Consider the following 25331-nt stretch of genomic DNA (forward strand, 5'->3'; position numbering starts at 1 on the left):
ATACATTTCTCTACAATCAGTAAGAGGTTTAAAAATAAAATTCAATGTATATTTTCAAGAGGTAAACAAAACCAAAAATGATAGTGCTATTTAAAAAAAAATGTTTCATATTACATAAATTATCTGATGTGGAGGACCATAGACTTTTAGATGTAATTAAGAGAGCTAGATTAATTGAAGCAGAAATATATTAGGAGTGCAGGACGGTGGCGCAAAGTTACGCAGGCGCGCTAGGCATGACACATCGCAGTGGTGGCCCTACGGACGCGAAGGCAACCCGCTGGCAAAGCCAACGTTCCCACGACTTCCGAAAACCCCATTTACGAAAACTCTCCTCGTTCGTATTTTGTTTTTCGTGACAGTGTCTTGAGTTCCAAACTTCAACGCGAAGCAAAAGAACTTTTCGGCTTTCTTTTGTTTGTTATCTTTTGTCGTGAAGTGTTCCGTTTTACCGCTCAAGTGTTGATAAGATATTAAAATCTTTGGAGTAAGGGGCTGAAGATTGACGCTATGGTAATTACTGACCTCGATCTTTGTTGCTTTTTGTTTTCGATCTCTGAAGTATTACACAATATTCTTGCAAGTTGTTAAAAATGATTATTTATCGAGGCATTCCTATTATGTTGATGCTGTTTTTACTATATTTAATGAATCATATTAATTTTTACATAGTCTTCCGTATATTCTATATTATTAAGTACCTTCTTTCCATATTTTAATGCTTAAAAACAGGTAACTAGGTAACTTACCTACTGAGATGCTTATTAGAATAAAATACTTAACTAAGATTTTGACAAATCGTCCATATATTTAACAGGTATTTCAAAAAATTTAAGCAAATAGCTATTGTTATCATAAATCAGCTTAGAGTAAATTCTTCAAAATTTGTTGACGGCTGATTTGATGTAGGAACAGAACTTTGACTAACACTTGAAACTTGTGTGGTCAAAAAGCCGCGCAAACAAAGGCTTAATTATTTACGTCGTGTTATATTTTGAATATGTAGCAGAACATTGCAATAATATCCCCTATTTTTTGGTCGGTGAATTTGAAATGCAAATTGCATTCTCCAATCAACACACACGTGTTGTTTATAAGTAGTTTTGTCATTTGTCTGTCTGTATGGCATGGATTTTTCACTCGGTAGCTATTAATTATTTATTTATAACAGGCGTATATTCCGATCGAGTTGTCTTTTATGTACCCAGATACCACTAAGTATATAGTTTTAAAGATTAAAAAATAAACACAATATTATTTTAATGAGATCCCTCCTTATACTACTATTGTAACAATATGTTATGAAAATATTTATTTAATAAATGTTAAGTTTCCTTCCAAAAAAAATTTAATGAAATTAGCAAAAATAATCCTCCCAACAGTTTTAGATAAGTTCCCTCCTTCTCTGTCTCACTTGTGAACCGAAGATCCAAAAAATATGAAAACAAAATACATATTTTGAGGTTTATTAATAGGCATTTTTAAGTTTTCGCCAAAAAAACTCCTCTTTTAATGAAATAAAGTTATTACAGTATCGTTTTTAGGGTTTCGTAGTCAACTAGGCGCCCTTATAGTTTCGAAATGTCCATCTATTACCTAGTTTGTTAGTGCACGACACCTTGCACTTTGTGACTATGCGCTGAAACTTGGCACAGTTGATTCTTAGCTGGTCATGAGCAGATACAGACCGGGAGACCTCGAGAGCCACGTCTCATTTAGTGGGGGGGAGGGGGGGAAGTTCGACGCCGCCGCGCTTCACTTGGAGCAACATTTCTCTAAAACTGTACCTATTAGGGCATGTGATATATCATTTTCGGATAAATTAAGGATGAGGAATTTTTTTTTGGAACCAAAACAATGCAATTTCTAACAAAAAGAAAACTTAATGTAGAAAAGACAAAAAAACGTATCTTGGATTTTTTCATAATTACCAATTTTTTTTAAAGTGTAGTAGGAATCTGAAAACAAAAAATATAGTTGTAAAGCTAGAGTTATTACGTTTAAGAAAATATATAGTTTATTATACAAAACTGTTGCTACATGGGAGATAAAAAATAATATTAAGCGTGGGCCAGAGTGATCTCAATACAAAATATTATTAATGTGGGGAAGTTACTTATAATTTGTTCTACAATCGTTTATTTTTTTAGTTTTTCGTAAATAACTCGTAAACGGTAGCCCACAGCAAAAAAATATCTTTTACGTAAATAATCTGTTTCAGATTTCTTAATAAGTGCTACTTTTTTTCGCTAAGATCAATATTAAAAAATATATTGAAGGGAGAAAATAAATACTAAGGTCCCCTTTTTTAGTCATTCGTAAATAGCTCGTAAAGGATGGCCAATAGCAAAAAATATTTTAACACATGAATAATTAGCATAAAATTTCCTACAAAAAAGGTTATACAAACTTTTTCGCTAGGATCAATATTTAAAAAGGGGACCTTAGAATTTATTTTCTCTCTTTAATATCGTGTTTAATATTGATCCTAGCGAAAAAGTTTGAATGACCTTTTTTGTAGGAAATTTTATGTAAATTATTCATGTACTAAAACATGTTTTGCTATTGGACATCGTTTACGAGTTATTTACGAATGACTAAAAAAGGGGACCTAAGTATTTATTTTCTCCCTTCAATATTTTTTTTAATATTAATGGTAGCGAAAAACAGTAGTACTTATTTTATAAGAAATCTGAAACAAATTATTTACGTAAAAGATATTTTTTTGCTGTGGGCTACCGTTTACGAGTTATTTACGAAAAACTAGAAAAATAAACGATTGTAGAACAAATTATAAGTAACTTTCCCACATTCATAATATTTTGTATTGAGATCACTCTGACCCACGCTTAATATTATTTTTTATCTCCCATTTATCAACAATTTTGTATATTAAACTATATATTTTCTTAAACGTAATAAGTGTAGCTTTACGACTGTATTTTTTGTTTTCAGATTCCTGCTACACTTTAAAAAAAATTGGTAATATTGAAAAAATAAAAAATACGTTGTTTAGTCTTTTCTACTTTATGCTTTTTTTTATTAGAAAGTGCATTGTTTTTGTTCCAAAACTAGATTCCTCATCCTTAATTTATCCGAAAATGATATATTACATGCCCTAATAGCTATAGTTTTAGAGAAATGTTGCTCCAAGTGAAGCGCGGCAGCGTCGAACTTTCCCCCAAACTAAATGAGAGGTGGCTCTCGACGGCTCCCGGTCTGTATCTGCTCAAGACCACCTAAGAATCAACTGTGCCAAGTTTCAGCGCATAGTCTCAAAGTGCAAGGTCCCCATACAACGGTGTGCAGTAACAAACCAGCTATATCTGGCTGTCCGCTTTGCTACGTGATGCAGTACTACAAGCAACAAGCAGTATCCTGGCGGCACTTACTACAAAGGAGTTCCCCCTCCCTCCTTCTATATTTAATTTATTTAACTACACAACTAAGTAGCGACACAAACACATACATTTTTAAATGATTTAATTGAAATACATAACGAAGGCGAAGTACCATGAACTCCTAACTATTTTTACTAAATGTATGAAAATGTGTATTACTAAAAATGTTCGTTAGGAGTTCATGGTACTCGACGGCGATATATCGTATACTTTTCGAGTAGGTACTATGGATCTGACATACCTGCGCTGCGGCCTACGGACATAACGAAATTATAAGGTTTCTAATTTAGCCTATTGGCTACGGAATCCTTAAAACGAAAATGATTTGTATTATTACAGTAAAACATCAAATTCATGTGTAACATAATATCATGGACGAATTAAACAAGTAGACTGACAATGTATTTCGCGTTCCTCTAACATTCAGCGCCATGTCGCCATGTACTGAACGGAAATTGAGTTATTTTGAGAAGTTTAAGCGCAGAACAAAATGGATGGAACAGAGACCCGTTTCAAAACTATTCAACTTCAGCTGAGTAGATAGGTAGGTAGTGCTACAGAACCGGAACCCAAATCCAGGGGTCTAGACTAAGCACCGAACAAAATGAACAGAACTGCGACCTGGTGTGTTAGTGATACCATTTGGCAATAACCTGAATATTGGAGGAACGCGATATCGTATAGACATTAACACTATCAATCTTCTTTTTTATTCGTCCATGATAATATTTTAGTGAAATGAAAAGCGACAACTCCCTCGGTACGTAAATCAGATATAAGTGCCCTAAACGACTGTAATTAAATTATGATTATGCTTATATCTTTGAAGACGTTCGAACTTAAATCAATTTGTGTTCGATTACAATTTCAGAGTTATTAGAATAATATTGGTTTTCGTATCTGCTCCGACGAGTTCAAGTTTTTAACTTTGCAAAGTTCAGGCTCATCTTACATAGGAAGCTTATTTTCAGATGATATTAAGGAAGTAAATTAACAAAGCATAAGGCTTCCGCATACTTTCTTGACGACCGGTCTGGCCTAGTGGGTAGTGACCCTGCCTATGAAGCCGATGGTCCCGGGTTCGAATTCTGGTAAGGGCATTTATTTGTATAATTGATGATACCTGAGTCATGGTTGTTTTCTATGTATTTAAGTATTTATACATTTTATATACATATATCGTTGTCTGAGTACCTACAACACAAGCTTTCTTGAGCTTACCGTGGGGCTTAGTCAATTTGTGTAAAAATGTCCTATAATATTTATTTATTTATTATTATTTCTTTATTATTCTTCATCAATCCCGGGATCTTTTTATTGAATAAAATAATCAAAAAATTTCGGAGTTATGTCCGTTATTATATCCTAATAATTGCCATAAAGGCTATTAGGCTGACGTCTAGTACCCACAACACAAGCCTTATTGAACTTACTGTGGGACAGGTCGATCTGTGTAAAATTGTCCTATAATATTTATTTATTATTTAAAGGACCACGGACAATCAAATAATGCCGCTGTCTGTAACGATTTCAAATCGCACAGGTTGGCAGTAATTTTATCCTGCTTATTAGGGCTAGTCACAGTCATGGTATAATAATATACTCCGCCTGGTACTCCATTCCGAGATTCGCGTATGACCTAACTGACACGCGCCTACGTCATCATGCTGTTTACAGGTTCTCAAACTTTGAAATGTGGGAGAATTTTAACCAACGGTGAAAATTATTTTAACGGCATTAATTTTAAGTTATTTATGTAGAAACATAGTAAAATAAAACAAATCTAATGTATTAAATTAAACTTTATTTATCTATACAAGACAAACGTTTAAAAAACTAATTCACAGTTACACATTAATTACCAAGCTTACGACGTGAAAAGTTTGGAAAACACTGCGACTTCTGACACTGAGCGAGAAGGAAATAACAATTAACACGCGTTCGACAAGGATGACGGTCAGGGCATGAAGTTATCTAGATCCGAATTGTCAAATGTCCACAGCGCTATCCTGTGTTGCCAGTAGTATAAACAGAATTACCCGAAAGTCTGAAATTTCTTTCGTGAATCGGAAGATATTGCTAAAGAGTAATTAAAAATGACGTGTTATTGTAAAATTTAAGCTAAAATACATATAAATGAAAATTATAAAATTATAAAGAAATATTTTAACTTATTAACCATAGGTATAATGTACCCATGTAACATGTTATGTTGAAATAAAGTGGCAATGTTATTGTGACGTAATCGCGTGTCACTCTGGGAATGGAAGACCATGTTTTATTAGACCATGGTCACAGTCAACAGTCACTTCGTTATTACCTCCAATGCATTATTAATTTATAACTTTAACTTAATAATACCCTGCATGTTAATTTTAACTATTAGGCGGTACAAGGCGCGGCCAAAATATACACAATAACATATTTTACAAAATTTATATTTGTAACTCTGTTTACCTATATCAAAACAACAGCTCGATTCATAGCTTTCCCTTCCTCTTTACCTACTGTTTCGCATATATGCCAATGAATTATGAAAATAAATAGGTAATTATATTCATGTCACTCATGTGGTTTCCTCGCTATGATTACCTTCACCGAAAAGCGATTGGTATTTAAGCGATACTTATCAAACGATCATATATGTGCACTAATAACACATAACATTATATTACCTACTCTCTCAAAATATTACCTTCGAAGGTAATATTTGATTGAGCTTTTTTGCTCACAATAGAACAGCTGTCGACATTTAAGATTAAGTTAAAAAATGTATTAAAAGAGAAATGTTATTACAATATAGATAAATTTATGATGGTGACTTTCAGAAATTAATAATTGACTTATAGAAATTACCCATTAATTATTATAACCACTAATTACAATTTATTGAATATTATAAAATATAGTGACATTTCTAATAATAATATTGCATGCGCTGGGTAACTAAGACCATTGTACGTCGCAAGACATATTACAGAGAACAAAATTGTTTATGACACCTGTATTCATTACCTGTAATGCACAATTGACGAATAAATGATTCTAGAACTAAATTAGATTCTAAATGATTCTATCGTGTCACTTCAATATTGCTCTGGCGTATAGGAATGTCGTAATTTTTTAGCTTATTAAATTACCTTTTATTTACTTACTCGTGACGTGACGTTAGAACAAATTACATCGTGTCAGATATTTTTGCGGCTTTCGTTGAGTAGGTAACATATTATTGGAGGTGACTGTAATAGTATATAAGGCGCGTGTCGTCCTATATTTAGCAATCTCTTTAAGTAAAATAAATATACAATAACAATCGTTATTTGCTCGCGTTATTAGTTTTTAGGGTTCCGTACCTCAAAAGCAAAAAACGGAAACCTGCGGCCAATTCCGTCATACGGAAAATTCCGTCAACAAGCGTTTTTCTCTAAACGGTACACAATTAGTAATTTCCTCGACAAATCAGCGATTGCTGAAACTAAAAGCTATCGCTGCTTTGTCGAGGAAATTACCAATTTTGTGTGTTTAGAGAAAAACGCTTGTTGACGGAATTTTCCGTATGACGGAATTGGCCGCATTGACTATATGTAAGTTTATGACCCAAAGACGGACATGTAACGTAATGAACAGAATTTTTAATATTGGGGCCACTTTTGGGGTGTACACAAAATAGTTCTTTACCTATCAGAAATGTGCAATCAAGCGTGAGTCGGACTTAATTACTTAGTTTTTGATCCGACCCCTACAAAGGCATTTCAATCACGTTTAACATTATAAAATGTAACAAAAAAAATTCATTGTTAAAAATTGTGTAGTGCACGGAACCCTTGAAACGCGAGTCCGAGTATTTTAACAGAAATATATACGAGTAGAAAGGCAAGCAAGAATAAAATATAAACGGAAAGGTCGAATAACAATGTAGTTATTGTATTCCTACAAATTTATTAAATGATTTTTTTGCTCAAAATCTTGAAACTACAGCTATCCTATCTGATAATACAGCTCAAACGAGCACAAGGTACAAACCATGCAACCTAAAAACAACAAAAGCGCACGTCTGCATTGTTCAAGTTTTGGCACAGCACTGGAGCACTATACGGGAATCGTTCCAAAACTCTTAAATAAACATAAACTTAAGTCCAGATAGTATCAAGAACGCATTACATGGAAAACATATTGTAATTTATGAGTATGAGGGATAAAAGTGCACTTTAATGCAGAAGCCTAAAAGGATAGGTACTTCGTAAACAAAGTTAGGTTTTTCAATTTTTCAGGCCATTTGTTTCAAGTGTAAAGTAAGATTGAAAGCGCTCCTTGTGGATGATGCAAGCTAATTACAATGTTTTTAGACAATTATATATTTTATAATGAAACGGTTGTTAATATTTGTATTGTGTAAAAATCACAATATAATGCTTAATTTTGATTTGGTGGTCGGTTTCAATGAAAAATAAATCTATTATTTGGTTAATTTTAATAGCTTTTATTTACAAATTGCTCTTGCATAAGTATTTGCGTGAACGCAACCGAGGTAAGAGTTGGGTAAACAAAAACAACTTCAAACTCTGTAAACATGTTTGCAGTGAACTAGCGCGAGGCAGATACTCGTATATTTACGTTAATATATGTTTACTCAATAAAAATACGAGATATTTTACCCATTAAATTAAAAAACCGGCCAAGTGCGAGTCGGACTCGCGCACAAGGGCACCATTACGCCTAAAACGGCCAAAAAAATCTCCGTTGTTGTATGGGAGCCCCACTTAAATATTTATTTTATTTTGTTTTTAGTATTTGTTGTTATAGCGGGAAGAGAAATACATCAACTGTCAAAATTTCAACTGTACTAGCTAGTAACTAGCTATCACGGTTCATGAGTTACAGCCTGATGACACAGAGACGGACGGACAAACGGACAGTGGAGTCTTAGTAATAGAGTCCCGTTTTTACCCTTTGGGTACGGAACCCTAAAAACGGGATATTATGAATATCTTGATTTGAAAAATGATTACATAAATATGTTTATTTAATAACCACGCTATAAGTAATTAAATTAAATTCAGTTTATTTAAAATGGAAAAAAATATGAGATTTTCGTCTGCGTGGGATGATGATTGATAAAAACTACCCTAGCTGTGTCCATTCCCGGGTCTCACACTACCTCAATACCAGCTCAGCGGTATAAGCGTGAAGAGGTAATAGACAGACAGACAGACACATTTTTGAATTATGACATGCAATTAGGATGTATTATAAATAATAATAGGGGCATCCCAATATAATTATGTAACGAAGCTGGTTATGTTGTTGTTATGAATGTTATGATCAATGTAAATAGTCATAGATGCGAAATTAATCTAAACATTCGACTCGCTTTTTCTTCGATTCTTAGTGATTTATTTTTTATTTATTTAATCTTAGTGTTTAATTCTGACGAGCGTCTTATCTCTTTATTTTACGCAGGAAAACAATAAACGTGCTGGTTTAATAAAATCGAGGTCAAATTTCGTAATATCTGTCAAATTCTGCCAGTTTTTGGTATCTACAAATCATTAGCGAATCGTAATGCTTGTATCACTGCGAGTTATAAATAAAACTACTTTGTATGCAAAAACCTCACATTATAACTTTCCATTAAACATTAATTATGCAATAAACTTTCCTGAACGTATGACAACGCTACTGTAGCGGAGTTATATTTCAGGAAAAAATTGCTGCACGCTATTGCATGCAGAATGTGAAAATGCATTTTTATGTAAAATATCAACGTGATAAACATACATACGGCTCGATTCGGGAAATGAATTAGAGATTCACTAGATATGAAATAGTAAAGATATGTGACATTCCACGGCAAAAGGTACCTTATGGCGGCTGCGATTCGGGAAATGAATTAGAGATTCACTAGATATGAAATAGTAAAGATAGGTGACGTTCCACGGCAAAAGGTACCTTATGCGGCTAGCGCTTACGTCGCATAGCGCCGCAATACTATTGGAGCGGCGTTAATAATAGCGTAAGCGCCAACCGCCATAAGGTACCTTTACCCGCGGGACGTCACATATCTTTACAATATCGTATCTAGTTAATCTCTAATTCATTTCCCGAATCGCACCGATACTCTGGTTTATATTATCCTGCACTTTTTGTGACAGCTGCGCTAAACAAAAAACTGAGTAAGTACCTATAAAAATGTACACGTAAAAGCCTCAGCCTCGGTGTGTTTAGGCACTAGTTTTCTATTTATGTGTAAAATTTTGACCAGAGTACATTATTTAAATGTCCTAGCACTCGACTATGCTTAATTGGTTAATATTTTTTTACTAAATATAAAGTTATGTAAGTAAAGTCTTCGTATTCCTAGCACAAAAGATTCTCGTCTACTTTTTGTTTAAAAATATTTTTTGAAGGTGTTTTTACTCATTCATATTAATTGTTTTTATCTCAGAGATATATGTACAATTTTACAACGCAAACCTCGGTGTCTTTGTTTTCCGGTCATCTCATCAAAAAAACATTCCATTTTACCCCATATAATAATATAATTTTATTAATAAGACATGACACCAATTCGTTGGGAGTAAAATCAGCAATTGACACGACTCGCAGCAGTAAATCTCGCGTGCACTAGTAAATAGGTACCTAAATGCGATTGAGGTGCCTTATGACACCACTTGCAGTGCATTTCGCGCTTAACAGATTTTAAAATCTCAATACTGCCCCCAGGGGGCCAGCTTGGAATAACAGGCCTTAAGGTGACTGTCCATTTCCAACGACAGCTGCACTACTGTTAATTTTACTATGGAAATTGACAATAACACCGACGCGTTCAGTACCAGGTAGAAATGGAATGTTACCCTTATCCGTATGTGTGATTAAATATCTATTTTCTACTGCTGTATAATACGGGGTTCTGAAACAGTAATATTGTATAACATATTCAATAAACCAGGGTAGCTATTATTGAATAAATAAGTATTATCGGATGCCATCCCGGTAGTTTCAATAAAACGTAATTTAACAGCAAATATAAGTTTGCCGATTTGGCTGTATTTGCTTAAGGATTGGTCTGAGTTAACCTTCAACAGGCTTTATTTCATATTATTTTGTTTGCTAACGCTACGTAAAAATATAATACGTTTACCCTATATATTATATACTATACTGAGGTACATTTTTTGTGGTTCTTTGTTGGCTACGTCTATCTATTAAGTTATGGAAATTTTGCTGTTTAAAAATAAGTGTATTTTTTCGATTTTTTTATACTCTAACATAGACCAAACTTAATAATTCAATAGAACATAAATGTCCTGCGTGACACAATGTCAGCGAAGAAGAAACAACATTAATCGCGAGATTTTGTCACACATGTCTCATTATTTTCCTCAACAATTTAGCCAGTTTAATTACAATACGTAACTTGCAATATAAATATGCATTTGTTTAATTTTGCATGGATCTAAATAAGAGGATTTGCTGTAACATTACGTTCTTAACAAAATATTTTAACTACAAAGCTCAAAGGAATCCTAGAATCCGCCTCAAACACATGCTCAAGTTTGATCAAGAAAGAAAACACACTAGTCCGAGCGGTGAAGCGAAACAAGTGAAGAAACTTTAGAACTTCCGAGTTTGCTCAGGAGTCTTAAAAGTTTAACAGGAATGAGAGGCTGTGGTGAAATAAATAACTTTGCCGATAACACATTGGAAGCAATTGTTATACAAGTTGGTACATAAAAAAGTACCTGTCGTAGTTAGATTAAGTGCCAATACCTGCAAACAAAACTGGTCTTATTATTAGAGTTTCTTACCATGCCAATTGGAACCCTGTTGTTAAGCTTATCCACGCTTTCCGTCCATCTGTCCGTTCGTATATCAGCGACTCTAGTTGAAAATTTCTCGGAAGTGAGTTTCTATTGTCGCCAAAAAAAAATTGTATTCCTCAGACTCAATCTCCTAAGCTCGCAATTACAACTCATACTTGGACGTTGTTTAGTTAAACTATTTATGTATAGATAATAGACTGAGTCCTTACCTATTTTTAAGGAAATTGTACTGATAAAAGTGTTTACTTAATGTAATTTATCAATAAACTACGTTTTTGATGAATGTTTAATAATTTAAGCATTAGGTACTTATTAAGGCGGGATTCCACCAGTGTGCGGCACTGTGCAGCACAAGCATATTCAGCACAAAAATGCCTGTGCCGCACAGTGCAGCACATTGGTGGAATCCCGCCTTTAGATATTGTACCTATAAAACAATCGCTTTGGTTTCATTGTACTTTCGAAGTTTCGCTATGGTACCCATTTACAAAAAAAAAATATATAAAAATATGAACTAAAATTCAAATTACGTACATTTATGACTTCTATTATAATCCTATATTATCGTCTTTAGTTCCAGCATCAGACCGTTAAAAAAGAATATTTAATTCGACAAAGGTTTCACGTAAATTGCAAGTACCTAAGTCGTGAGTATTTAAACTTAAATTATATTTCAATTGTAAATCCCATCGGCAATTCAGAATTTGCTGAAACGTCCTTTAATCTCAATATTAAAATACCCGAGTATTTGGGACATTGGGCGATATGAAAGTCATTATTTTATTTGCCCATTATAAAAGTTGGAAATTTAAGCATATTGGGAACAAGTTGTTTAAAAATTTAGTTTAAAATAAAAACAATGGCATTAATGATATTTAGGTACAAAATAAACCAAAGAAACTTATTTACATATAGGTAGTTTATAAGTTTAATAAAATCCTTATTTATAAGAAATATGTTACTTATTTGTTGACTTTGTTTACTTTTTATACTAAAATGTAAGTGTCAATAAAACATACCTACAGGTCACCTGAATCATCATCATCTTCCTCGCGTTATCCCGGCATTTCGCCACGGCTCATGGGAGCTTGGGGTCCGCTTGACAACTAATCCTAAGAATTGGCGTAGGCGCTAGTTTTTACGAAAGCGACTGCCATCTGACCTTCCAACCCAGAAGGGAAACTAGGCCTTATTGGGATTAGTCCGGTTTCCTCACGATGTTTTCCTTCACCGAAAAGCGACTAGTAAATATCAAGTAATATTTCGTACATAAGTTCCGAAAAACTCATTGATACGAGCCGGGGTTTGAACTCACGACCTGCGGATTGAAAGTCGCACGCTCTTACCACTAGGCCACCAGCGCCTTCTACAGGTCACCTGAATATAACAACAAATCCTTAACCAGTCGAATGACTCTAATGAGACGACTCTGATTGCTCGCGCTGATTGGTTGCGCGAAATACAATCAAAGTCGTCACATTATATTAGGCATATTGTTCACACTTATTGGCGCGCGTGAGATGCCTAATTATATTAATAACAGATTTTTTAAATCAGAATTGGCCTCTTTATATTGTTTCCGATAAGTTTTTATTTTTCTCTATAGTTTCCATTCCGGATGGCTTCATAATAACAATAATCAAAATCGGCAATGTACGCAATATGCGTACAACGTACGAGTATACTTATGTTACGACTAAACAGTAAAATTTGACTTAGTTATATGCGTTAAACTTTTTATGGTTATAATAATCCAGGGATCCCCATATCTCATTTGAGTGGCTTGGCTTTTAGAAATTATGAATTTGCATGACTTCGTTTACTTATAAGGCATACTATAAGTAGAAAAAAGAAACATGAGAACTTTATAATATTTTTGTGGGCAAATAATGGATATTATTCATATCAATATATCGAGTATGTCTACTTTAGGATATTCATGGTTCATGGTGTATATGTATATGCGGATCTATATAAATATTCATGCATGATTTTATATGGATATAGGTGTTAGGATTTTATACCGAATTCAATAAATATCTCAAACCAAATGAGCTTAAAATGTTCATGTAAACTTAAACCTTGTCATGTATTTGTGTGAGGCAGTATAATATCCCACCTTCTCATCACCGACTAAGGCAAGGATGGCAGTAAAAATCTCGGTCGCGTTGTTGACTTGTGGAAATTACTTCCATTCATTTTTGCGCTACGTTTAAAAGGGTTGTTAAAAGAAGGTTTGTTTCAGGATCAATGACCTTGCTCGGAGGCACCGACGATGGCGCGTAGCACGGCTGTCTACCTCTTTACAGTCCATTTTCTCTCGTACATTATAGGTGAGTGTCTTGACAGGTTGTTAAGTGTTTGCAAGCTATTCTGAGCTTTATGGTGCTTGATTGCACGCACTTGACCTGAATCGTTGCCGGAGTAGGTGTGAAAGGGTGACGGAATGGTGGAAATGGAATGCGATTGATGGAATTGGATGGATGAATGGAATTACATGCTTATCGTTTAAGTGAAATCGCGATACAATTCCATGAACGCAAATAGGACGCAAATTCTTTTCAAGCTTTTGTTGCGTAGGTACTGCTAAACATTTTGTCGTTTCATTAGCATAAATACGTTATGAATGGAATTCCAAATGGCAATATACATTATACATAGTATTTGTATTAGGGATGCGTAGCGCAAAACATACGTTTCTAGAAATATATACCACAGCCAATGAGTAAAACCGGTTAAAACATAAAATAATCCATAATGAAGAGATCAAAATCAGTCAGACATAAACAGAATTATGGTCCTATACAGCATGAGGTTTATCACGTCGAGCATAAAATTTTGCAAAACGCGTAGGTTGACATAAAACGGTGTTGTAAAGCGGTCCGTCCACAGGACAAAGCGAGGATCATAATTTAAATTTTAACACTTAATCAAGCTTTGGCTGACAATCAAGATTTACGTCTCTACTGGGAGCGTTTCATTTTCCACTCCATTTCTTCGAGCTGCTCTTTAGGCAGATAACGCGATTAATTTTTAATCTGATCGCTCTCCATCATTAATTTCCCACTCTGTGCTGACGCGTAGGACGATTGTAGACAAATTTAATTGATGGATATTTCGTTGGATGTGGATCCAACGCCAGTGGTGGCGTACTATAACGAGGGGTTATTAAATAATACGACCCAATGAGAGTTCGACTAGCATAGGTACCATACCAACGTGTCCGTACCGTCATAGTATTTTTTTGTAAGTTTTATTCTGAGACTAATTGATGCTTGACGATTTTTTGAATAGTCCATTGCTAATAATTTACCGTTCGAAAGGAAGTCGGATTGACGAAATGTTTGGGGTGTAAGTTTTTTACTCGCATTTTCTCAAAAATACACATATGTTAAGTTTTTCACTTCTATGTAGCAGTACTTTAGCTATAAATATAACAATAAATACTATTTAATTACTTACAGTTAAGAATTTTAGTATTGATTGCTGATAAAATCTCAATGAAGTTCACAACAATAGACCAGTTCTTGAACTATTGTGAATAATGTATAACACAACTTTGCTTTGAACAGTCTGTTGGTAATAGGTACTTACCCTGCATGCAATTTGAATAAGAATTTATATTGTTGAGAAGTCAATTTTATTTCAACTAAGTTTTCAATGGAATTAAAATGGAAACACAGATGGTTTTTTATACACTTTAATCCTACTAATTATACGAAACTAGTAATATTATAGTTTATTGACTTTGTTTTCGCATTTTATTGTGTTTGACCGCTGCCGATTTTTTTGTACATATCAAACATTATCATTTAATTTTGCTTCAATTAAATCACCACCCGATGTCAAAAATCTAAACTCAAACCACAGAATTGTTGCTGTATCTACATACTTGCTATGGTGGAGAACGAGACAATATATGTATTTAAAACAAATTGTTGATGAGTACTTAAAAACTTATCGATAACGAGCGTAATGAGCGAGTTGCACGCAAGTAAATTTTGTTACAAAGTTTTGTACGAATGCCTCGCCAGTTTTGATGAAGTTGTCATGTAAATTACTCGATTTGAAATGTTAATTTAGTTACACTTTAATAATGGATTCGGTTTAGAAATAGAATGATTGAAAGAAAGATTGCAGATTTGTTACTATGTTACTATTTAGGTACAATACACATAACTGGCTGCCATACTCTAATTATTTTAATTCTTGAATTACTAATGTGGATGTGTGTGTGTGTGTGTGTAGCATGAAAGTAAAATGTCTTGCAAGATAATTATTTTACATTCTTATTTATATTGGTACAATCATGTATCTTGTTAAATTTACTTTGTACTAAAGTTCTGCATAAAAATCGATATTGAGATAGATATCGAGAATATAGATAGAATAGAGATATCGAGAAGAGAGAAGATATCGAGTTTTAAATCTAAAATCGAAAAGTCACTTTTTCATGTCAAAGTCACTGTATTATACGATAAACACATAATTTCACACACAAAGCACAGCTAACTGCTTTGCTGTTAACAACACAACATGTGTCCATAATAAACAGATAAAATAATTTCAGTTTGCCGTCAAGATAGCAGTAACAACAAACCTCGAGACCAGAGTACAGTTTCGGAATCTTCCAGAAGATTCCGAACAGAGTTCTTAGAAGATTGGCCGCAGGCTCCTGGTGCTCCTTACTTCGATCCAAGTACACCCGACAATGTGACCGGACTAGTGGGACATCCTGTTACACTTCTTTGTAAAGTGAAGAATTTGCAAAATCGGACGGTAATTATTACTTGAACCAGAGTTAGTATTGTAGTAGACATAGAAGACCTACAATCCTTATACAACACCGCATTTTTTCAGTTTAGCTTTGTGCGTATAAGGTACTTTTGTATTGTCTTCTTTTATTGAGGTGTGCAATAAAGAGTATTTGTATTGTATTGTACTTTGAGGCACAAAAGTAGATCTAAAGCGTAATTAGAGTATTTTATTTTTATTTTATTTTCATACGCTAATAGTTAAAGTATTTAAAATAATATTAAGCGCCATATTTAATAACGACTTTCGTGGCGTTGTACGTGGGTTATTAATTAGGTAGTCGTCTCTATTTACTAGCCTCTACTTGAACTGTGGAATCATTATGTCAATAGGCATACAATATTTTGACTGGTTTGTTCAGTCTTATCCTTTTATTTGTCTTTATATTTACCATACTACTCCCAACAATTGATTAAGTATCTATATTTTAAGTAAGATAAACGATTACGTATCCATGTGGTATATTATAGGTACCAACACAATATTTTTATCTTCGTTTTTGTAAAAGTACCTACATATTTAGAAGTTTGTTAATGATTCTTTGATATAGAAAAGCAAACTTCTAAGATTTGATTTAAAAAAATGGACTTTGTCTAACCTTTGTTTTAGCAAGGCTCGACAAGACTAAAAGGACATTTGACAAATAGCCTAACCCGTCAAATATATCACAAGTTCCATTTTTCTGTGACAAAAATGCCGGGCGCTCGGAAGTTTTAATTGCTCAAACTTTTTGCTCCAAATCCAAGTGTGAAAACGTTTGAAGCGAAACAGTTCAATCTCCGGTTCCTATGCACCAAAACGTTATACCTCTGCGGGAACAATTTCAATGCAATATGCTCAAAGTCTCGATTTCAGTAACTTTAATATACCTCGTAGCATAACGTTTGCATGACTACCTACCATTGCATAGTGGTGACATTTGGATTGCGACTGCAACAGCGTGACCGTTGCGGCGTTACTGCTGCAGTGTTAACATTACTGTCAATCTTATTGATAGAATGAGTGATAAACTCAACGTTATAATCACGACAACCATCGACAGCTACGACAACGCTATTTTTCACGGAAATTGACAGTTACATCTTCCGACTGCATAGCTGCAGGAAATATCGAAATCAATATCGTCCTGGATAATTGTAACTGCAGCAATTCTGCACATAACGCTGCAATAGTATACGAGTATTACCTTGTAATTCAATAGTAGTAGATATTAGTTTTAAAAATGTAGGTAACGAAGAAAATAATGACATTTTGGCGTTCTCGCTATATCCTCATTACGGAGGATTTGTGGTGCTGTTATTATGCCCCGTAGGGAGGTCTATAAAAACATATGTATATATTAACAAAACATAATTATTCGTTGTTTCAGAACCCGTTTTACTACAGTAAAATATTGAATTAGCCAAAAATTACATTACCCACCTATTTATAATTATTTTATACACAAACTATTTTCATGTGGGTATTATTTATGATCTATTATTGATGAAGGTATCATGGGTCCGTCATCGTGATATCCACCTGCTGACGGTGGGGCGCTACACGTACACATCGGACCAGCGGTTCGAGGCGCAGCACAAGCCGCGCTCCGAGGAGTGGGCGCTGCGCATCCGCTCCCCGCAGCGACGCGACTCCGGCCAGTACGAGTGCCAGATCTCCACCACGCCACCCATTGGGCACGCAGTCTTTCTCAATATCGTGGGTAAGATTACAAGCTACGCTTTAACGGATGAGCGCTATGGATCTAACCCGCAGCGGAGCGTTTCTGGCAAGTGCGAGTGCCAGATCTTCAACTCGCCCCATGGCCATCCGTGCCGTTTTCCCCAACATGAGGACTGAGCGTTTGCGTCACACGTGACATGTAACATTATACATACTAGACAAGGTAGTTTTGCACATTTAAACTACACAAAAGTATGGCGTTTGTCGCATTCCATAAACGCGTAAAAATCTTCTTAGAGTACATCCCCGTTTTTATAGCCAAGGACTACTTATAGATATTTAATAAAGCTGAGGTGTAATACTATTAAATTACACTAGAAGTACATAAGTATACATTAAACTCTCGAAGCCGTCTTGATTTGTGCTAACCCATTGATTAAAACGACACTGTTCAGCCCCGTGCTACTCGTTCCAGCAGGCTTGCCAACCTTCTAATTGGAATCGTATCCGGCTTGAACCGGCTCGTTCCAGTTAAGCCACGCTGCAGGAAGCTTGCCACTTGTTTATCTGTTTGTCTTGCCCTGGATTAAGTTTCCGATGAAGTTATTGGAGCGAGCACAGCTTTGTATAACCAGGATGCTGCATAAATATAAATATTAAGATATTTTACGGTTTAATGCGATTATTGATTAAGTAAGGATAAGTTATTTTACTTGAGGCTCTAAATGATGACAAAGACAAACCAAGCAGTTGGCCAAAAATCAACAACAAAGTCCGAATTCTTATAGAATAGTTTATTTTTTTCTGGATGACGTGTGGGTTTAAATGTAAAGCTTTGATTGAAAATAATAGGCAAGATACTTAATTTTAATTATAGTATGTACACACAATTGTATTTTTTTAGTAGGTAGTTACGTTTTTATAAGAATTTCCGCGAGGTAGTAAAAAATCAATTTCTATGATTTTATTTTACTTTCAATGTTATTTAAGTAAAGCTATTATACATATAATTTAGGTATATTATACATATAAATAGGATAGCTGACGCCACTGGTGACCGTAGATCTGGCAGCTTCCTCGCACAAAGAATAAGTATTGCGATACAGCGAGGAAATGCTGCCAGTATCTACGGCACCATTCCGCAGGGGGATATTTTGTAATTATTTATTTTAAGTTTAGTTTTATTCATTTTTAGATTTAGTTTTTAAGTTTTGTAGGTTAGTTATTTAATTATGTTTTTTTTTTCCTAGTTATGTATATTAAGTTTGTATGCACTAATAAAGAAATTATATGTATAATACTCTACTTTAGGTACATTTGTATAGACATGGTCAATACATGTTTTAGACAATTTAGATATTCTAGTTGGAGTAGTTACTAATTGTGTGTAACCAAACTGTTATATGCAATAGTATATAACAAATTTTTGGAATTACTACATGTAGTTAGTAAAGGTTACACTTAATTTTGAAACAATGTCAATAATGCAGAAGAATTATAAAAAAAGATACAATCCGATCCAATATAATTGATCTAAAATTATAGTTCTCCACTATTTTTTTATTTCCTATTGACTGCTTTTATATTACACACAGCTGTTTATAAATGATTTGTACTAAAAACCTTTTATTAGATAAGTACCTTCTTACGTACCTCTCAAGATTCAAGATAGAGGGCGTATTATTTCATTATCACAGTCGCTCATACATCAAAAGGATAGGCGGAGTGAAAAATTGAAGGGAAAGTAATTCCTTAATGCTTCCTAATGTACATGAGGCAAAGTTAAATGGAACGCTTCGTCCACATCCATATTGTTTGCTTCCACTCTGTCACCAACATCCGTGTCGTACCTTGTTTGCCCACATACTCATGTCAAAGAGTTAATCTTGGTGTGAATATTTACTTCAGCAGATTGAAGATTTTGTACATTTATTTCTAAGTTTCGTGGTTCGGCAGAGAACATGATCAATTGGTCATAGAATGAAGAATCACATGATTTAGGTATAGCAAATTACAGTTTTGATAGGTAATTCGTAAACTTTGTATTTTAAGGCGAGATGGGTCCATTCAGATAAGTGCCGCCTTGGTTTCAGATCAAACGAGTGACGTTTTTTATTTTTAGACCAGAATGTAACCGATAAGCGGTCGTCGTTTAAAAAAAATAGACAGTTACATAGCTATCCCCATAGGTATGTCACATAGATTCGTTGTATCAATTGACCATGACAAATTAAGTATCATTGTGTCTCATAAATTCGTACTGAGGAGTAAATACTGAACACAGATACTACCTACTAACAGACCACTTCTACAAACGACAAACTAACTTAGTTATTGAATAATACTTTTATTTTTCAAATTGCCATCCGTGCTAATTCGCTTGAAATAAAAAATTAGTGAATGTATTGGCTTGGAGCAACCCGTTGTCGGGCATTATGACTGTGGCGATTATTTTAATTAGCGTATTTTTTTGCAGAACCAGAGACGGAAATACTCGGTGGGCCGGATTTATTTATCTACGCTGGCTCCACCATAAATCTGACGTGTATAGTCAAGCACACACCAGAGCCCCCGAGCACAATTAATTGGACTCACAGAGGCAAGGTAATACAGGTTAAGGACCGTGCTCCATCTTGGCGTTCTGTCGCTTTGAGTAGTTGGACGTAAACTATTATCAGTGACAGTTATCGAGTCTATTGCGAATTTATGTTGTTACCTTTTTTTACCGACGTTACCTGCATGACCAGTGAAACCTGTGTCGAAACGTCGGTAAATAAAGGTAACAAAATAAATAAATTATTAATGTCGGTAAATATGATTTAATATGACCAGTGATCGTTAATTTTCCAGCAATTTTGCTGCAGCATTGTTGATTAAAAGCATCTGTATGCCCTACTCTAGGTGGAATAGATAATTAGGGTTGATAACAGTAATATCAACCTTAACCAATCCTCTCCCTAGAATTTTTTAAGAAAATCCTTTTCTTTTTACTATGCTGCACCAAAATTGCTGGAAAATTAACGATCACTGAATATGACATGTGTTCAAAACGCGAAAGTTTTATATCAATATTATCAGTGATCTGTAATAATACTGTAGGTCGTTTTATTTATTTTATTAAATGGAGAAAATGGACATAGCTATCTAACAAATATAAAACTACCATTTAACTTCGGCGGTTGATGAAAAGTTTTAACACATTCACTGCCAGCGATTTCTGTTCGTAGGCATTTTTCGCTACACACGGGTTTCCCATTTACCTACTTACCCAGGTACCTACTTATTTACAGTATTTACACATTAATTTCATTATGCTGCCTAATACCTATAAGACTTTTTTATATATTTTTATCCTACGGTAGGTATACAAGGAGTTAGTTTGAGCTGAAAGAACCAGGGCCTACTTTTTCAATTAAAAAAAGACCTGTCTTTTTTAAATGAAAAAATAGGGCCGAAATATATAGTTAGCCAACTTCTAGTGGCCGCATCCATTGACGAACAACCGAAATAAACAATGAACTGTCGATCGCCAAACTAAAACCAAAATACTGAAAGCTTGGACACCGTCCCGGCGCGGCGGTACAATTTGGTTGTAAGCCGAGTAACCAAACGCGTTCGACCATCATCACGCACGGCGAGGACGTCATTATATATTCCACGCCAGCCATTCCGATCCAAAACCCACATCTACCGATATTGCACGAAGCAATGAATAGTCGGATTGTGGCGAAATATCGCAAAAGCTTTTCGTGTGTACGTTAATTTTTATAGTATATTTGTTTTACATTGCAATAACTATTTGAATTATGATTCATAAACAATTTATTTTCCATTGCATTGCAAAAATATAATTTCGGAAAAGAAACACCAATTAATCAAATCATTAGTGTACAAGTAAATAGTGTAGGATATAATTTCAACCCGTTGCTATCAATGGATTGAAAAAATATTCTGTATACTGACCCACACAACATATAGGTAATGTTCAATCGGTCCTCGTGACATAATCTTACCGAAATTGTTAAAGGATTGTTTTGTCTGTCAGACGATAAACTTCGACTCTACACGAGGCGGCATATCGCTGGTGACTGAAAAGGGGACACACAGCAGCAGTCGGCTCCTAGTACAGTCAGCCAGGACGTCAGACGCAGGCGCGTATCAGTGCGCGCCGGACAACGCGCTGACTGCCTCAGCGAGGGTACATGTACTCACTGGTAAGTAAACTCAATCTATTATTTTCGATTATAAAAAAAACATGACTCCAATACATAGTCAGCCTAGAGTCTTGATCTCTATATTTGATTATGTAGATGTCAAATACAATTAAATAAGATACAGATCCTCGTTTCTAATTTATGCTATTAAATTAATTAAATTAAATATAAACAAAACCATTAAATTCTAAACGTTAGTATTTTGAAAGTAAAACTCATTTTACCTGTACCTTAACTGTTAACAAGTATTTTACTTAGAACCTACTTGGTTCGTATAAGCTAGAGTGACATGGCACAATCAAGGCAAACAATTCAATATATTTGTTTGCTGGTAAAACTCTACTTTAAAATCAATAGGTATGGTGTTTCTCGACCCAACCGATATATGAATTTTTAAGATACAAATGGCTGCTAAGTTCTGTCGATAAGCAAGATACCTTCTAGGATTAATTGAGCTTAGGAATCTGGATTTTACATGCTGCCGTATTCGAACTTCAAGATATTCACAAGACACGACTTGTACTAGATCCATTCTAGATACGTTATAGTTTAGATATCAACTAGTTCTCTTTTGCAGCGCAATTCGGGCAAACAATGTCACTTTTACGTTAGATGGGTAAGATATCTATTAGATGTGAATTGGATCTCTAAGTCATATCCTGTCGAAATCGTTCAAGAGTATCTCCAGAATCGCGGAAAATGTCAAATTTGACAGGTTAGATCTTAAACATTATCGTTATCGTATCTTGGTGATGTCTAAAAGATGTCTAATAGATGTCTATTTCAAAATCCGAATCGGGCCCATAGTTATTTTGAATATGTATAATGCTCTATAGGTGTTCTGTCCAAATCAATAGTTTATATTTGTGTCTTTCCATTTAAAATATTTTCAAAAATAGACTAAAATTCCCCTGAAGCGAAAGACACGTAATACATCGTTTAATAAACAAGGTTCAATGACACACTTTATTATTAAAACTCACTTTATTTGTAACATTTCTAACTTCTTAAAGAACGTCTCGTTCTATGTTGCACTGAAATTAAATTTTAAATTACTTTTCAGACGATTTCATTAATATTACATTTTATAAAAACCGTTTTGATTGAAATCTCGCGGGCTTAGGTAGATTGATTTCAAAAAGCGAATTCAATTTTGTATTGGAAGTTATCGAAGTATTCATTAAATACAGATTTATGTTTCAATAACTATAAGATAAGAAACTGAGGGCCTACCATGAACCACGTTCGACGTGTTGCCTCGCTGTCACATTTAAGTACGAATTTACAAGTGCGACAGAGAGGCAACACGTCGAACGTAGTTCGCGGTAGGCCCTCAGTATTGTAACTTACGCTTTTGTTCAGTAAATGTAATCATAGTTTTAACGATCCCTAAAAGTAAATGCGTATTGCCTAGAAGTAAATGCCATGCTTATAGCTAGATTTCTACGGTGTGCTACTATTTTCTTCTTTATGTCTGTCGAATTGTAAAAATATACAGGATTACATTTTGAAACAAGATCCCTAAAAGTAAATGCGTATTGCCTAGAAGTAAATGCCATGCTTATAGCTAGATTTCTACGGTGTGCTACTATTTTCTTCTTTATGTCTGTCGAATTGTAAAAATATACAGGATTACATTTTGAAACAAGATATGTTGTAGCTCTTAGATCCCATATCGACAAGCACTTAAATTATGGTTGATAGGTCAGACACAGGACACTTAAGAATAGCTCACATTTCACCGATCCGTGCATTGGATTTATGTTGGCCGTACCTACAAAAGCCGTTTTCGAGCATCTGCTGAGGGCTATAATATACAACTCCCAAAATGACATTGTATACCTACCTAAATACCTATGTTACCTGAAAAAAATCGTTTTTAGTGAAAGTTTATAGAAAACGCGCTTTCACTAAAAACGGGTTGTTGCGGTAACATGTATGTATATTTACTTCGGCTCCACATACCTACGTCTAAAAGTATTGTCAAGGATATGGAAGAATAGCGTACAGGGGCCCACTGATTAACAGTCCGCCGGACGGTATCGGCCTCTCAGAACATTTTGACAGTTCCGAACAACTAACAGGCCGATACCGTCCGGCGGACTGTTAATCAGTGGGCCCCTGTACGCTATTCTTCCATATACTTAGGTACAGAATAAAACTAATAATAAAAATTGAAAAGAAAATACTTACCCCTTTTATTAGCAACATATTATGAGATACAAATTTATTACATTTTTTCTATTCGTTTGCAACTTTTTGCATAGTTGCTTGTAAAATAATTGTCATTTTGTTTTTTTTTTTAATAATACAAAAAGCTTAGAAAATGTATAGTGTATGTCTGTGTGTAAAGTTATTGGACGTATTCCTTTTTATTGCCACCGCGTGAGTTTGAAACTAGAACAATTCAACAACAAAAAAAAGTTTTATTGAACTACGAACTCTTCGTTAAAATAAATCACAAGCGGAGACAAGTAGGTAGGTAGTTAGAAAACTATTCCTACTTGAACCCAGAGGTTCCATTCGTGCTTATAAGGCAGTGTTCGACCGTTTCAACCGCTTCATTCATAGACATTGAACTGATTTCAGACTTTTCAGAGTATGAGAGATACAAAACATTTTTGTTGCAGGGGAAACACCAGCAGCAATGCAAGGCAGCGCCCAATGGCCTAGCAGGTTACGGCTACCTGTTGTTATCATTATAAGTGTATCATTATTTAAAGTGACTGTAATAGACTAAGTGAAGTGAGATGAAATAAGAAAGTGTTAGCCGCCAAAATTTACCTAAGTCTCTCTAAGTGTAAATACATTTTTGTAAACACTAAGGTTAACTTTAAGGTATGTACTATTTAAAGATTATGCGAGTGGATGGGAAACATCGAATTGTAAACGCAAAAATCAGTGTCAATGTTGCAAATGTACTTAGAACCTAAAATGTCAGGGTAAATTATTAATTAAAAATAATAGCTGTTGACTGCATCATTTAAAGTACAACATTATAGTACATGTTTTGTTCTATAACACTTTACTCAAGACCAATGTAAATGGGTACGCGTGCGTTTTGCATGAATGTACCATTTTTAGGAGTTTAACAACAAGTTTATCAATTCCTCTCTTTTAAATAGGTATATTTAACAAGCATTTCAATTTATTTTAATGAGGCAGTATAGTTCTAAAAAATTAAATAGACGAAATAATAGGGTGTTCCTTATTTCGTCGACGACTTTTCTACGTCTTAACTGCTTAAAACTCAATTGCTGTCTCTGCCATCAAAAAAACAATGTGGATTTTTCAAGAAATTTCAATCACGTTTTAGAGGTCGCTACAGCACATTATAGAAAAATCAGAAAAAATCCAGCTTTGGTTTTTTAATGGAAGAGAATGTAGGTACAGTAATGTAATGTAATGTACGAGTA

General features: G+C 34.5%; 1 protein-coding gene across 1 annotated transcript; it reads left to right on the top strand.

Moving 5' to 3' along the window:
- Window positions 1-147: 147 nt before the first annotated feature.
- On the top strand, window positions 148-25065 carry LOC134791953 (carcinoembryonic antigen-related cell adhesion molecule 1-like). Its single transcript, XM_063763049.1, has 7 exons — window positions 148-513; window positions 13470-13557; window positions 15795-16003; window positions 17531-17741; window positions 20178-20305; window positions 21747-21915; window positions 24546-25065. The coding sequence occupies exons 2-7, from the start codon at window positions 13500-13502 to the stop codon at window positions 24653-24655; spliced, it is 885 nt and encodes a 294-aa protein (XP_063619119.1). The 5' UTR covers window positions 148-513; window positions 13470-13499; the 3' UTR covers window positions 24656-25065.
- Window positions 25066-25331: the final 266 nt, after the last annotated feature.

Source organism: Cydia splendana, chromosome 1 (assembly GCF_910591565.1).
Source record: "Cydia splendana chromosome 1, ilCydSple1.2, whole genome shotgun sequence".
Lineage (NCBI taxonomy): Eukaryota > Metazoa > Arthropoda > Insecta > Lepidoptera > Tortricidae > Cydia > Cydia splendana.

Bases quoted from the DNA above. Each gene is read 5' to 3' on its own strand.
- LOC134791953 (XM_063763049.1), top strand. From the start codon at position 13,500: ATGGCGCGTAGCACGGCTGTCTACCTCTTTACAGTCCATTTTCTCTCG. The intron at 16,004-17,530 runs GTAATTATTACT...TTATTGATGAAG, and splicing joins AGAATTTGCAAAATCGGACG to GTATCATGGGTCCGTCATCG. The intron at 17,742-20,177 runs GTAAGATTACAA...ATTTTTTTGCAG, and splicing joins AGTCTTTCTCAATATCGTGG to AACCAGAGACGGAAATACTC.